The sequence below is a fragment of the Dipteris shenzhenensis genome, chromosome 6 (assembly GCF_047967505.1).
Source record: "Dipteris shenzhenensis isolate YYH24624 ecotype China chromosome 6, Dip_SZ_1.0, whole genome shotgun sequence".
NCBI classification, from domain to species: Eukaryota; Viridiplantae; Streptophyta; class Polypodiopsida; order Gleicheniales; family Dipteridaceae; genus Dipteris; species Dipteris shenzhenensis.
In genome coordinates, this window is record NC_141601.1 from 50,088,049 (window position 1) to 50,103,766 (window position 15,718).

General features: G+C 44.5%; 1 protein-coding gene across 1 annotated transcript in view; it reads left to right on the forward strand.

Annotated features, from left to right (window-relative positions):
* Positions 1-244: 244 nt before the first annotated feature.
* LOC147901294 (Cyclophilin-like peptidyl-prolyl cis-trans isomerase family protein) overlaps positions 245-15,718 on the forward strand; it is a 67,012-nt gene continuing 51,538 nt past the window's right edge. The window contains exons 1-2 of the mRNA XM_087375910.1: positions 245-562; positions 15,500-15,536. Coding sequence (XP_087232036.1) covers positions 411-562; positions 15,500-15,536 — 189 coding nt within the window. The 5' untranslated portion in view covers positions 245-410. The remainder of the gene's footprint in view (positions 563-15,499; positions 15,537-15,718) is intronic.

Here is a 15,718-nt window from a genome sequence, read left to right on the forward strand (position 1 = left end):
TAGAAAAGAAGCTTATGGAATCTTTGCAATCAATCTCAAGATAATGTTTTCCATGCGTGCCCTAACTAATACTAATACAATTTTTGATAATGTCGTGTGGCCCTATTTGCCTAATATTTTGCAAAGAAAGAAAACACTTTTCATAGATGAATATGAAAATGTTCGAGGTTCATTGTATATAGTTTGAGTCACAATGCTTCTAGACCAAGGTTAGGTTAGTAGGAGGTCAACACTTACGTTTGACCAAGCTCAAAAGTCTGCGATTTTACTCTGATTGGCTCCAAATATCTCTCATTTGATCTGCAGTTTTTCGTCCAAGGATCCTTAATCCTGCAAAGAATTTGTTATTGCGATTCGAATCAAGGCCCAGGAAGACGGATTCGCCCCACATGCATTGAAATTTAATTTTTATGGCGCGGATCAAGCCACAGGCCTTACTTCTGCAGAGCAAGAAGAAGAAGGCGCCAGTTCGTATTGGCCTTTCCACGATCATCGCTTGTAACTCTGTCATTATTCTGCTAATATTGTCTGCGGTGATCGTACATAGACATCGAACGAAGAGGTGAGCTGATTATTCTGATTTTATGAATGGATCCCTCTTTTTGCATATGTGCACGTTTTATACGCCTGGTATTTGGGCGGGGGCGGAAAGTTCTGACCTCAACGTTGCACGAGTCAGGACAATCTTTTTTTCGTCAGCGTAGCTGGTTACTCTGGACTAAGTTGAAACCTGGTTTTGTAGCGGAACTGCTCTGCAATATATGAACAAATGCGTTCGCCTTTGTATTTAACATATGATGCCTGTTTACATAAATTTCTACTTGAATGAACTACTTTTTGATCCTGGCTAAGTGTGCCCTTCACCTCTAGAGTGTTGACAGTAACTCAGCACGACGTTTTTTATATCAATGGTTGCTCATATGTGCTGTGCATGGATATGTAATATGTGAGAGAGCATTTGTTTATGCTACGGTCTACACCCACTATGGGAGGGGATGACGATGATATGTCATAGTAGCTAGTCCTTGCTCTGTGTTACGGAGTGTATGTGTTCAAACTATGTCACGGTTGAGTTGCCCTTCACCTCCGGAGTGCCAACACAAACACTCAGTACGAAAACCTTTGTATAAATGGATGCTCAAGTATGTGTGGGTGTATGGATTTGTATGTGTATACAACATATGTTTATACTATGGTCTACACCCACTGTTGGGCGCTGATGACATTAGTGGGGATGTCATAGTAGCTAGTCCCCCGCTATGCATGATGGGAGTTTATGGTTTCAACCTTATGAATGACTACAAGGAGATTGAAACTCTATGTGTTGTGTTTTTAGAGGATGAGTTTGGGCATGTTCATGGATTCATCTATATATATATATATATATATATATATATATATATACATATTTGTTTTTTCCAGAGGATGAGTTTGGACATGTTTTTGGATTCACGTAGCTAAATGTATATTATATCTTACATGAAGCCCTAAGACATGGCATGTTGTGAATAAGTTAAATTGTTTTTTTGCCAAGCAAAGATGTCTAGACTACCTAGGCATGGAACCTTCAAGTATGCCTACACAACTTAAATACAAGCACCGTGGTGTGTTCAACTATGTAGCAATTGTCGTGATAGGCTTGCTTGTAGGCAAGACAGATTGGGCTTGCAAGTCTCACTCGAATTGTTAAATGCTGCACTTTCTCACTAGAGATTGTGACAACTCTTAAAAAAAAAAATCTTACAGACAAGAACCATCTGTAATCAAAGAGATGATTGAAACTCTTAATAATGGGTCCTCTCAATTCAAAAAAGCATATGGTTGTGTTGTTGAGACCCATGTTTGTAGAATGTACACTTGCCGTAGACTCTCTATGGATCTCCGATGCATCTCATGCGGAGTTATGTGTAATGTGGAGGCATCTAGAGGAAACTAATATTGCTGGAGGCAATGCAATCTAGCCATGCTCTTGGGTCAAGTTGAAGTAGGTTATGAGCTAACAAGAAGCATCTGTGTGCAACCATGATGGACCCATACTAGTTGGCTCTCATTGATTCAGTTCATCTTCCTGTCGAGAAATGCAAACTCAGGCAGTTGAATGGCCTTTCACACACACTCTTCAATCTCATGATATACAATGCTTACAAAGTGGAAATATGCAGAGAAATAACAGCAGTAAAGAATGCCACAAGAACTCAGCAGAAAACTCCACACTGTGGGCAAAACTTGCTCAGAGGAGCTACTAACATCCAGCCTCTACTAGGATAACTGCAAGCTGCCCATAACTAAACAACTAGAGCAACCTGAAGGCACTATTGGGCTCGTGTGTGCCTTGTGAAAGGGAGAGAGAGAGAGAGAGAGAGAAGAAGAAGAAGAAGAAGAAGAATATATTATTGTCCTCTGAAGACCAAAAAATCGGCCTATGGGACCTGAGCCATACAAAATCCTCATACACAAAGACTCCTCCCTTGGAGGGGAGGGTATTAAGAGAAACTACCTTTATGTCTTAGGTGAGTTCCTGTGCTTGAAAAGCTTATAGACAAACGTTCCTAAAGCTGGGAGTGACCCGCTATGTAGCATATCAGCCAGTCTGTTATGTCCCTCGAGAAGAGAGCTAAATGCTTTCCGGATGTGAGTATAGTAAGGGCATATCATTACCATGTGTTCTTCAGTTTCTGCCATTCCCTGGTCACATAATTGGCATATTCTGCTCTCTTTTGGCATATCTTTCCATCCTCCTATTTCAATCTGCAGCTGGTGTGATCGGGTGCGAAGTGAGGCCAAAGCTCTTCGCTTATGTATTGCCATAGGTGTGCAAATGTACTTCTACGTGGCTGTTTCTCTTCCTGTATAAGTAGCCCAATATTCGGGGTTAATAAATGTACGGTAGTACTCAAACTTATCTCTGTTTTCAGCTGTTTGCCATTTCCTGTGTAGTGCATTCAGCAGGTCATGATGAAAGGCATCCTCATCTACCTCCTTTGGAGAGTAGTCCAAGTACCTCTCTACCTCCCATTTTTGGAACCATTTTTTTAAATCTAGTGCCCATCCAGATGCCAAAATCTTACCCTTATTTGTCTTTTGGGACTTTTGACTTTCTACCCATGCCCTCTTTGGCAGCCTTTCATTATTCATGCGCTTGACCTTTGTGATGTATCTGAGTACTCTCTTCAAGGCATGCAACTCTATGGGTATGCATCCTGTCTCTAGGAGTAGGAGAGAGTAGGGTGTGGTAGCCTTGATGCCAAGGTGTCTTCTAATGAAAGATTTCTGCATTTTTTCTACATCATTCCATTTTGATGATGGTATACTCCCCCCCCACACCTCTAGCCCATAGAGCACTGTTTGTACCACATATGCCCCAAAAATCATGTTTCGTACTTGCCACCTTCTTGTGTTGGTATTGCCGCAGTCATTTTCAAATTGATAATACTTTCCCCATCCTGCATCAATTCTCCGTTGCACACAGCTGCTCCATTTGTTATTGGCTGGAATTTCAATGCCTAAGTATTTGAATGAGTGCACTGTATCAACAAGCTGACCCATATATGAGATTGAAGGGGGATTACTTGGCTGTATAGTCTTGACTATCATGAGTTTAGTTTTGGAAACATTCACAGCCAGCCCATTTCCGAACAGAACATGCTGAGGATATCCATCATTTGTTGCATCTTACCCTCACTATGATATGAGAGAGAGAGAGAGAGAGAGAGAGAGAGAGAGAGAGAGAGTTTATTAAAGTCTGCTGAAGACCGATGGGTCTATGAGATTGAAGAAAAACTTGATACAATGAGCAAAAGGGTGGAGTACTGAGCGAGCATCCTAACCCATGCTAGAAAACTGTGTAGACATTGTCAATGATATCATAGTACATGTCCACCTTAAACCTATGCAGCCATCTTGGCATCATCATCCTCATGTGGAGACACAGTTTGATCCAATACAATACAATAGGCATATAGAACATCAAGACACCCAACGACGGACAAGGTAGTTTAGGCAAGAAGCCCGTCATGGATCGCTATCTGTTATTTGGACGAGTAACTTGTCGTGCCCTCCTGGTTGCTTCGTGATGTCTGACGAGCACCACTGTAACCCCGGTCGGTTGCACCCCAAGTTTGAAAACAAAGATGTTAGTGAGTGTGATCCTGTGCGTTTGTCCTATGCCGGGTGTGTTGCGTCTTGGTCTCAAGGTCTCTGTCTCTCTTGCGAACCGTGGTTGAGATAGCAACCTGCTCTGCCTAGAAGAACTCTGTGATGATTGATCGTACTCTAGGATCCTCCCGGATGATTGGGTTGAATTTATTGCCCCGATGCGGGACAAATGGAGCATCAATGCTTTACTGGCAGCCTGTCTATATGAAAACCCAATCTCTCAAAGCACCTACATTTGCGCACGCACCAACATCTCTGATGACCTTGAGCTGCTAATGCCATAGAAGATGCTTGTGCCAACCAAGGTAGCTTGCGTTGCCCTGTGGTACATGAGCCGTACGCGCGCACGCGGTAGAGATAAGTGGTAGTCTGGAATGCCGCATCTAACTGCAGTGGGGATGCCCTGAAATCAGCCTGAATGATCTAATGAGGGGCATATGGCTTGCTGCGTATCATCCATGAGAGTAGGAGAACTGTAATCTCTCCACTCGAGTCCACTCTGTGTCGGAGAGGTCTGGTCCCCAACAATGAGTGGTCGTCCTTCTTTTGGTCTGAGAGGTTGCCCTCCTTACCTTGAAAGACCACCGTGGGAACGGCGTTCAAAGCATGGAAGACAGCATTTGCAGGTGAGGCTGGTAGCGGGGTTTGGAAGAGCCAGTACATTGGCGGCAGAAGAAGTAGGTGCTTTCACAGCCTTTTCGACAAGCCACTTAGGACAATCCTTCTTATCATGCCCAACGATGTGGGGGCAATGAAAGCAACATACCACTTCTGTTCGTCTAGCCTCCCATAATGCCTGCTTTAGCCTTCTCATCTAGAGTCATCTTTGGCTTGGACTCCTTTTGATCAAAAGCCTGGCCGTCGTTCTTTTGGTACCGGTTGTCCTTCTTCTAATCCTTACCCGTTGTGTTGTTTGATTGTTGCGGGGCTTTGGAATCCTTCTGGACTTGCTTGGGCTTTCCCTCGTTTAGCATCATTTCTTGATTTTAGGCGAGAGTTAGTGCCCGCTCGTAATTGGGCAGGGAGAATGGAGTCGACAACCGATTGGCTCCCTGTACCCACTCAAGGCCCCCTCCCCCAATCAGGGGAGAATTTGCTTTATACTTGGTGAACTGAGAAATACAAATAACACTCACGGAAACGCGCTTCTGAAGAGTACATTGTGCACTTGTATTGCAAATCCAAAGACTTGAGAGGCAACACCGACCAATACTGAGATCTTGATGCTGTCCACAGGGCTGCTCACAAGAGGCAGGAGGGGAGCTGTTTTGAAGTGCTGAAGGTTGGGGAGCTGGATGGGAAGTGAGGGCAAGCAGAAGACAGTTTGACTAGACAAAACGTCTAGAGGAAAAAGAAGCTGAAAAGCCACAGGAAGAAAGAGGACCACAGATTTTGAAAAACTGCTCTTAGTGATGTGTGAGGAACACAAGAATGAGGAGGCACTGCAACACGCAGAGCTCGCCCAAGCAAAGAGACAACAAAAGCTAGACCGAAAGGCGATCCTTCTCCAACACAAACAGATGTTAGCCACTATGCAGGCAAGTTTGAGTGCAGCAGCAGTCACCGCCATAGCTTGGTCATCAACTAACACCACTCACCCGGTCCACTCCAAATTTTGTTAAATATGATGGTAAGTGTGACCATTCAGCTATTCTTCGGTTCATTCATCAGTTTGTGGCTCATTTTCTGTCAGCACAGATTCAAGATGAGCAAGACAAAGTCCACCTAGCAACCCCTCATCTTACCGGTGAGGCGGTTACCTGGTGGCAACATTGGGCTAGTAAGCATATGAACCCAACATATATAGGAAGCATATGAACCCAACAACTTTTAAGACGAATTTCGTTAGGGCAACGTTACCGCCGTAGTATATGCTTAACTTGGAGGATGAGTTTTCTGGTCTCTCCCAAAATGGTTTGCTTGTGTTGACTTATAGTAATAAGGTCATCACTCTGGCGCAGCAGTTGGGTGTGTTTGAGAGCAATTCACTCGAGGATTGGACACTGACATCTGTTTTACCATCTGGAACTTCGACCTGCTCGATTACGAGTGGGCGTTGACTCTCGTCCAAAATCAAGAAATGATGCTGAACGGGGGAAAGCCCAAGTAGGTCCAGAAGGATTCCAAAGCCCCGCAACAGTCAAAGAACAGAGCGGGTAAGGATCAGAAGGACAACCGATACCGAAAGAATGATGGCTAGGCTTCTGGTCAAAAGGAGGAGTCCAACCCAAAGATGACTCTAGATGAGAAGGCTAAAGCGGGCATTACGGGAGGCTATCTACAGCCTGACGAATAAAAGCGGTACCATCGAGAACATCGTTACTTTCATTGTCACATCGTTGGGCACGGCAAGAAGGATTGTCCTAAGTGGCTTGCCAAAAAGGCTGCGAAAGCGCCTACTTTTTCCGTCGCCAATGTACTGGCTCTTTCAGCCCCGCCATCAGCCTTTGCTACAAATGCTGTCTTCCTTGCTTTGAACGCCGTTCCCAAGGTGGTCTTTCAAGGTAAGAAGGAGGGCAACCTCTCAGACCAAAAGAAGGCACGGGGACCATGGCAGATCCAAATATTGGCATGGGCAGTTCGGTCACATCAATTGTCACATGCACCCCTGCACTTGGGTGCAAAGTGACAATTGTGTCCGGATCTTCACCTTCCATATGGGATAGTTAGTCCCATTAGCTTCCCAGACTCGCCAAAGCTAGGGTTGAATGAAGGAGGAGGATGAGAAAAGGAGGAGGAAGGACAAGCATGGGATGAAGAGGCTATAGATGGCTCTTTCTCTTCCATCTTCATTGTAATAGCACACAACAAACTGAAAAATGGACTTGCAATGGAAAATTTGACCACGTAGCAAACCCGAGTGTCGATTGGAGTTGCCTTCTTGCTGAGGAACTCCCCTTTCTAGAGCTGGAAATCATGCTCTGATACCATGTTGGAAATAGTAGGACAGTCTCTACAATCTCAGCTCATAGAACACTCAGAAAACTTTGATAGATGATCACACATATACTATGAAACCTTGCTACAGCACATGAGAAGTAGAAGTAGAAGTAGAATTTATTAGCGTCCTCGGGGGGCCAAAAAATGACCCATGGGACCCGTCTCGATACAATGTAAAAAGAGTCTCCTCAAGGAGAGGGGTCAGGAGTCTATGAGTTCCTGACGACAGGTAAAAAGACGAGTGACAAAAGATCCCAATGCTGCCGGAGAGGCAGTGAAGAGAACTGATGTCAAGTGAGCGAGTCCCCTAGTATCTGCTGGTAGTCCTCCCTGATATGTGCATATCGGGGGCACTGTAGAGCTACATGTGCCTCCGTCTCAACTGTGTGCATGTCACAAAGGGTACAGACTCTAGCATGTCTAGGTGTAGGATATTCTTCCACAGAGAGAGAGAGAGAGAGAGAGAGAGAGAGAGAGAGAGAACTCAGACTATATTCTTCCACAGAGTGTGGGATAAACAAGCTCCAGAGAGCACAAAGTAGGCAGCAAGGGTGCTGTCCAAAACTGCTGAGTATCCTTAGAGATCTCCTCCCTCGAAGAACGCTGCCCGTGGGTGGAGGCCTCAGTCCAGTGGACAAGGGAAAGGAGTGAGGTGCCCGTTATATAGGCCCTGTCCAGGACTTACAAAACCGGCCAGCAGGGTGTCGGCCCCCTGCCTGCATGGCCGACCTGCAAGGGGCGCCCTTATCTAGGCAATGGGTCGGCCATTTTGGCTGACCAGGAGCTGACCAGGCCGACTTGGCCACCTATAAATAGGCCCTTAAACAGGCTCTTGGGCTGCAGTTAGCAGGCCACAATCCTGCCCTGCATGCCCTCTTCATCCCCTTATTATCTCCTGCCCGCTTGTCCCCTCAAATCGGGGTCTCACAGGTGGGGATAGTGATGGGCTCTCCAAGGGACTCCTTAGACCTAGTTCTTCTTTTTGCTCATTGTGTTGTTGGTCTAGAAGAAAGATGGGTCTTATAGAATGTGTGTGGACTATAGATCCCTCACCAAGATAACTGCTAAGAATAGGTTTCTGATTCCACGCATTGATGATGTGTTGGATCGCTCAAAGGGAGCCATTATTTTCAGTGGGATTGACTTGAAGAGTGGTTATGATCATACATCCCCAAGACATTGATAAGGCGGATCTTCGGATGACTTTTGGGTTATATGAGTTCTTAGTCATGCCTTTTTGCTTAACGAATGCTCCAGCTACTTTCAACAGGATGATGGACTGGATTTTCCAACCTCATAGACACTTTACATGTAGATCCCAGTCTAGGATTTGAGTGATGATGATTTTATCACAACCCTCCACCTCATACACCATCACTGAACATGAAGGAGCGAGGGAGAGACCGTGAAGGAGCGAGGGGAGAGACCATGAGGCGTGGAGGGAGGGAGGGAGAGACCATGGAGACTTTTTGATCTGTATTTGCTGTTTCCAATGCAAAGTTGAATGATTATCCATTCCAACTTGTTTCTGAACTTAGAGCTTATTATCAATGGAAAGAAATGCTAGATGAAATCCATATCTCCAAAGATGGCATACGGATGGATCTTGCAAAGATCAAAGCCATTCATGAATGGTCCGAATTGAGAATGTTGCATGAAGTGCGCAGCTTTTTATGGCTATGTTCAAGCTATAGAAGACACTTTGCTGATATTGCAGCTCCGTTACATGCTTAAACCAAGAAATTTGCAGTTTTCAGATGGGGAGAGTGACAAAGGACAGCCCTGTTAACACTCTTAAGGAGAAGCTAACCATGGAGCCGATTCTCATTGTTCCTGATTTATACAAGCCTTTCGATGTGGATTGCGATGCTTGTAGAGAGGGAGCTGGAAATGGACATGTGGTTGCTTACGAAAGTAGGAGATCGTGAGATGCAAAGAGACACATGAGAACGTATGAGAAAGAGATGCTGGCAGTAATTCATGCTCGTAGTATCTGCAAACACTATCTTTTGGGGGCTGATCTCATGGTCAAGACAAATCAGCAAAGCCTCAAGTACTTCTTTATCCAAACCAAGCTCTCAAAAAAGCATTTGGGATGGGCAAACTTTTTGTCCATATTCCAGTTTCAGATTGTCCATATCCCAAGAGCATAGAATAGAGTGGCAAATAATCTTACCACTGCTCATCCTAGAGATTTCGAAGAGATGAAAGAGCACTTTTTACAAGACCTAGACTTTGGAAAGATCATGGAGAATATTCAGCAAGTCCAGACAACCAACCAATATTTTCTCAAGGATGGGTATCTCTTGAAGGACGATCATCTGTGTTGACATGCAGATGTAAGTAATGGAGGAAACTCATGCACCATCCTATGCAAGCCATCGAAATATCTCCACCACAACACAAGCTATTGAAAGGTACTTCTTTCGGCCAAGTATGTGGAAGGACGTCTACAAGTTTGTAACGGAATGCCTTACTTGCCAAAAAGTAAAGTATGACAGACAAAAGACCCTAGGGCTATTGATGCCACTTTGAGTGCCTCAAGTCCCATGGTAAAGCATAGCCATGGACTTCATCTTTGATCTAGGGACTTTATTATTATCAAGAAGACCATCCAAATGGATCACATGGCACAATTGTTAATGGCATAGATCTTCAAGCACCATTGGCTGCCCAAATCAATAGTAAGTGATCAAGACCTCCGGATGATGAGTTTGTTTTGGAGAGCTTTATTTGACAACTGTCACATACCTTGCTTGTGGGTGTGCCTGCCCAGTGAGTGAGGATAGCATAGAGAGTGAGGGCTTGTGTTGTGGGTGTGCCCGCCCCTCTGTTGAGGGTAGTCTAGGGCTGTGTAGGCGGGGCAGCCGGCTTTGGAGGCGCCTAGGGTTGCAGGTCAGATCCCTGCTGATAAGGGCAGCTCATGGACCCGATTGCGTGCTGTGTGAGCAGCCCCTGGAGGTGTTCTCTGTGGTGCACCATGGAGGCAGTGTGGAGGCCTGTCTTGAGCAGCATATGGTCGGCCACGTGGGGCTGCTGCTGGCCCTCAGGTGGGCCTGTTTGTGGCAGGGGCTCAGCCCTGATATAGGGCCCTGGGGAGCCCCACTTGTAGGGCTTTAGGGTCGGCCATATGGGCAGGCTGGTCGGCCCTACCCCTTGCTGGCCAACTAGGAGGCTGGGGGGCTATATATAGGCCCCCCCCACCTGTGTTTTCAGCAGTTCTTTCCAGTGTCTGGTGGAGGAGCAGAGCCAGCCCAGTGTAGCTTCTCAGGGGCAGGGTTGTGGAGCAGTCCTTCCATTCCTTGTGCCTCCTTTTCATTGTGGTTGTTGAGCTGTCCGTCTGAGCTCTCGAGCAGCCTGTTGGTTCTCTCCAGAGATCACTTGCAGTTCTCTTGTGCCTTTCTCTCCTTTCTTTCCTTCACAGTTTTATTTGTGTGTGAGGCGTGCTCTCTCTCTCTCTCTCTCTCTCTCTCTCTCTCTCTCTCTGTCCCGTTCATTTCCGCAGCACTTCTCACAATACTATGAACTATGTTTAAGTTACTGGTAGGCTATAGGCTGTTACCTGTAGCATTCTAAATGTGTGTGCGCTCATTGTGCTGAATGTAATCTCAAAACCCCCTTGCTGATGTGGCGTTTTCCAATTTCAGCCCTCCCGGAATCTTGAAACGTTTTCATTTCCATTTTCATTTCCCGTTTCCCCATTTCCGTTGCCCCTAACTATGGTTTGCATAAACCACCACCTATAGTTCCATAGGAAAAGCCTCTTTTGAAGCAATCTATGGAAGGTGATTTTACCGCCCATTCTTAGGACCAAGGATGATTTTACCGCCCATGGACCAGTATTTTTTTGACCTCGAGACAGGTTTTTCTCAGGTTCAAACAACCATAGAAAGATCCAGAGAGAAGCACAAAGAGCAGCGGATAAGCATAGAGGGGAGATGAATCTCCAAGAAGGAGATTGGGTACTCCTCAAGTTCGGGAAAGCCAGACTCACTAAGATGAAAGGAAAAGAGACAATATATATTAAAAGCTGTCTATAGATATTACGGACCTTTTCGAGTCAGTGAGCCAATAAATGAAGTCACATATAGACTAGAACTACTAGCGAATTGGAAGATCCACAACGTCTTCCCCGTGAGTCTTCTAAAGAAATATCAAAGATTGGTATCCATGGGGCCCATCCAAGCAGAACCACCAAAAGTGGAGAGTTCTTCAACGGAACAAATCGTGTCACTCTGAGAAGAAAGGACCCCGGGGGCAATGTTATCCGTAGGTACCTTGTCAAGTTCAAGAACTATTTGGCGCTTGATGCCAAGTTGGTGGATGAGGACTTTTTCTCTGAGTACTCCCAAAATCTTTGTAGGAAGCGATACATAAATGTAAAGGGTCCTTTTAGCTTTTTATGTTTTAAATGTGTGTGAGAGAGAGAGAGAGAGAGAGAGAGAGAGAGAGAGAGAGAGAGAGAGAGATTTTATTCCAGTTTTTTGGAAGATTTTGTTTCTTGACTTGCTTCTTTATTTTTGCTTAGTCACCTTCTTTCTTTCTTCTTTACTTCTTGTTTTCTTTCTCTCTTTTTTTTTTTTGGACATATTTTAGTAAGCACTGGGCTTGCCCAAGAGACTCCGCGGGTCTTTAGAAACCCAATATAGCTGCTTATGCTTGGGCACTGATGATGACATAAGTGTTGCTTTGCTTGCTAAGTATGTCTTCCTTTTGTTTGCCATTAAAGTTTTTGTTTACCTCTATTTTTTCTTCTCTTTCGTTTTCTCTTTTATTTTCTGTGTAGATTTTTGGTCTTTAGAACAACAAAAAATCTAAATTTTTATGATTGGACGTATTCTAGTCTTACAAAGGTATATATATAAATTATACCAAGAAGCTTTTTAGTTGAGGGCAATTGATTAGAAGTCGAGGGGATGTCACGAATATGTACTTCTTTTAAGAAATAAAGAGAAATCTTTTATATTGACTTTGGTCAAAGAAAGTTGACTTCAGTTAACCAGAACAAGTTTCATTTTCCTTTGTGTTGCATTGGTTAAAGAACACTTTGGGGACGCCCATAAGGGACTAGGATGAGTCTTAAGGCATTTGGCTAACCTCTAATGGGTTAAAGTGTTGGATATCGTTTGTGCAAGGTGCAAGACTTTGGAGAGTGCTTAATTCCCTACCTTTAAAGGGAAAAGAACAAGACAAGTGGCGCCTCATATAATGAAGCACCCACTTGAGCTAAAAGCATTAAAGACGCCCCACTTTTTGGAGGAAGTGCTTGCTATTGGAGACAAGCCCATGAAAATTCTAGCCAAGAAAGTAGGCTAGCTTTTGGAAAGCACATGCTTTCTAGTTGCTTGGCCTAGTCTTTAAATTAAGAGCCTCTAAGCTCTCAGTTCATGTTGAGATTCTGTACTCAGACTCTTGCTCCCTCATGAGCTAGACTCTGTACTCAAACTCTTGCTCCCTCACGAGCCACGTTGTACAATAGATTTCCATTGCAATAAAGACCTACTTGGGGGGCCCAGCCCTTATTTATGGCCCCTAGTGCTGTGTTTTCTCTCTCTCACTTCTTCTCCCACAATCTCTCTCTATTGCGATTTGTTTTCCAGTCCCATCGTTGAGTGTCCAGCTTGCTGTTCGGAGTTTCCAGCTTCGTGATGTCCTTCTAAAAGTGCTGAATTGATTTTCCGTGCTGCGATTTGGTCAGTTCTCGGTTCGTTTTCTAAGGTGCGAATTCACCAGGGAAATGAGTTTTTTAATTGTGGGAGCTGAGTTAAGGTTTGGTTAAGGTTTCACTTGCCTCTTGGTCAAGCGTGTTTATGTTGCTGGTTTCATGGTAAACTTGAGGCCTGCGAAAATGCACCCCAAGTATATGAGAAGTTGAGTGTCATTAGTGTTGAAGATCATAACCTTGCTTTTTACCCAGGTTGACATTCATGGCTCTTACAAAAAGTTTGCAGAGCTATCGAATGAATCTGTAGTACCTTTGGTGTGTTTGAGATCAACATTAGATCATGAGCATATAGCAGGATGGGTATGATAGATTGTGGCAGAGGGCTGGTCCTCAGCCTCCCGGTGTATACATAAAAGAGGAATAGTGCTGCTCAGCTCCATCCCTTCTATGGTGGTTACTTTGCTTGTGACACTCTCATATGAAGCCACTACTGCCCATATAACGTTGTACTGCTATAGCAAGGCTTTGAGTTTTGTGAAGAGGCGAACTTATGGTATAGAGTTGAAGGCCCTTCAGAATTTAACAAAGGAGTAGGTATTACTCTTTGTTTTTGGTGTTAGACCATCTCTATGAGGGCTCTGAGGGTGAAGATGTGATTTAGTGTCGATCGATCTCATCTGAAACTTTCTGCTGAGTTGCTCGCATGCTTGCGCTCTCAGCATGCTTAGTAATGTGTATTTGGAGAGCTTATCCATAAACCTTGGTCATCAACTTGCCAGCCATGAAAGTCTAGTAGTTACCTGCATCCATGGGATCCGTTGCCTTGTGAATAAGTATGATTTTAAGCGCGTTGTGGTGAAGAGCATTGAGGTGGGGGGGGATTTCCCCCAAGATGGGCTTGGGCTGGTTAGGAGCATTATAAATTGTGTCTAGGTAAATTTTCTAAAGATACAATAGATGTGGTCTATGGAGTGATCGAAGTCCTATTGGAGTTTGGTAGTACGTGGAGGCAACAAGTCTTATGTCTTGTTGTTATGGGCTTCTAAGGCCCAAGTCATGGCTGTCTATGTGGCAGCCATGCAGTAGACAGCTCTCAGCAGCCACACCGGCTGCCATGTGCCATCCGCAGACAGCAGCAGTCGCGCAGGCTGCCTAGTGGCCTGCGCAGACAGCAGGGACAGCTGCAGACAGCACAGTGCAGCAGCAGTAGCAACAGGCGATGATGTCAGCAGTACAGTGCTGAGATCAACAGTTGACATCATCGCTAACAAGTTGTCAGAAGGTGATGTGGCAAGTTGGGTCAGTCTGAGGCAGTCTGCAGGCCCACAGACTCGATTGGTCTAAGACATATATTATGGTCCCTTTCCCTCATTTGATGATCATGTCCTAGAGCAGCCTAGTCCACAGCAACAGCCCTGAGCCTCAAGCAGCCTATGGGAGCACCAGCAGGGCCTTATTGTCAGTCAGGTAGAAGAAGAGGAGCAGTGGTTACACCCACTTCGGAGGTTTGATATATTGACCGGTTTGTTACAATGTGCATGTCCGATATTGAGCAGTGGTTGGAGGATCCATATTCCTTTGTGAAGGTGAAGCTTAGCAAAGGTTGCTCAGATTGTGCTGAGGACAAGTGTCGGTTGCACTGGTAGGGATGAGGATGAGGAAGGCCGCTCTGAGACAATGTGTAAAGCAGTTGGAACACTGACTGGTGTATAAGCTCAGAGTTTCATGGCGATGCCGAACTAGTAGGATTGAGGGAGGTATCTTGCTTACTGCAATAACACGTGATGGGAAGTATAACTGGGGTATGCTATCTCTCTATGCATTGGTGTTAATAGTAGGCATGTGTGCTCTGGGCACAAGGTTTGTTCAAGTGAGGATAAAAGCTTTCTGTACAAACAAAGGGGGTGTTCTCATGGCAGAGGGCCAGAGGCATTTGGAGCCTTTTGCTTTGTTGGTTAAAGATGTTGGTTTCATAGACAGAGTCATTAGAATAGGAGGGATTGTAGGCTATCTTGGTGGACTTGACAGTCAGACCTGAGTGGAGCTCAATGAGAGTTTGGTTTAGGAGACAATTTGGAGTAGTTTGAGGGTCTCAAGTGCGTTCCTGCATGTTGAGTCTAGTGTGGGAAAATCTTCTGCTGTGGGTTTAGGCTGTCAGAAAGCTAGACCATTATACTAACAGTGTTTGCTTGATCTAGTGTCGTGGATGTATAGGAACTAGGCCTACTTGTGTACGGCACCTATCCAATTTAGTGATCAGTCTTCTCTCTTTCTGACAATATCTGGATGTACATTGTTGTTTTCAGCATATATAATTTGTTGTGTCCATCCCACCTTCTCATGTGCTGCTGCAAAAATTGAAATGTTGAGACGTTTTTGTTTGATCAGTAACTATTTTCCTTGGTTTCTCTTCACATTTTATCACCACCAGGAAATTGAATTTATGATACAGATAGCAAGCGGAGACTGCATGTTGATGTATTGGTAATGGAAAAGGTTATGGTATACAGTTAGTCATGGTAACCAAATGCAGTAGATATTGTAGTTGTATTGTCTCCATGGCTATAATGTGAGAGGACCTTCTATTGTACAGATTTGGGTATTCTTGTCATCTTTCTTGCTCTTTTTTGCATTGTGTTTTTATTGCTCACGGATACAAAGAGACACAAAGGTGGATATTGCTGACATGTTTTTCTTATTTCCTCGTTTTTTTGTACCGTGGGGGAATCGGGGCTCCAGGGATCAAGATCATGGAGGTCAGTTTGAACTATTTGAGGTAATATATGCACTGCCTTTCAAATCTTCTATGTGTGGTAAAAAGAATTAAGGTATCATATTAATTTAAAGTAGAGATAATCTACTAGAGCGGAATTAAATTTATATTTGGGATGTTGCAAGCGTCATTTTCAGTTCTATTCTGTTTCGTACTTATAACCTATGTGTGGACTTGTGAAAACA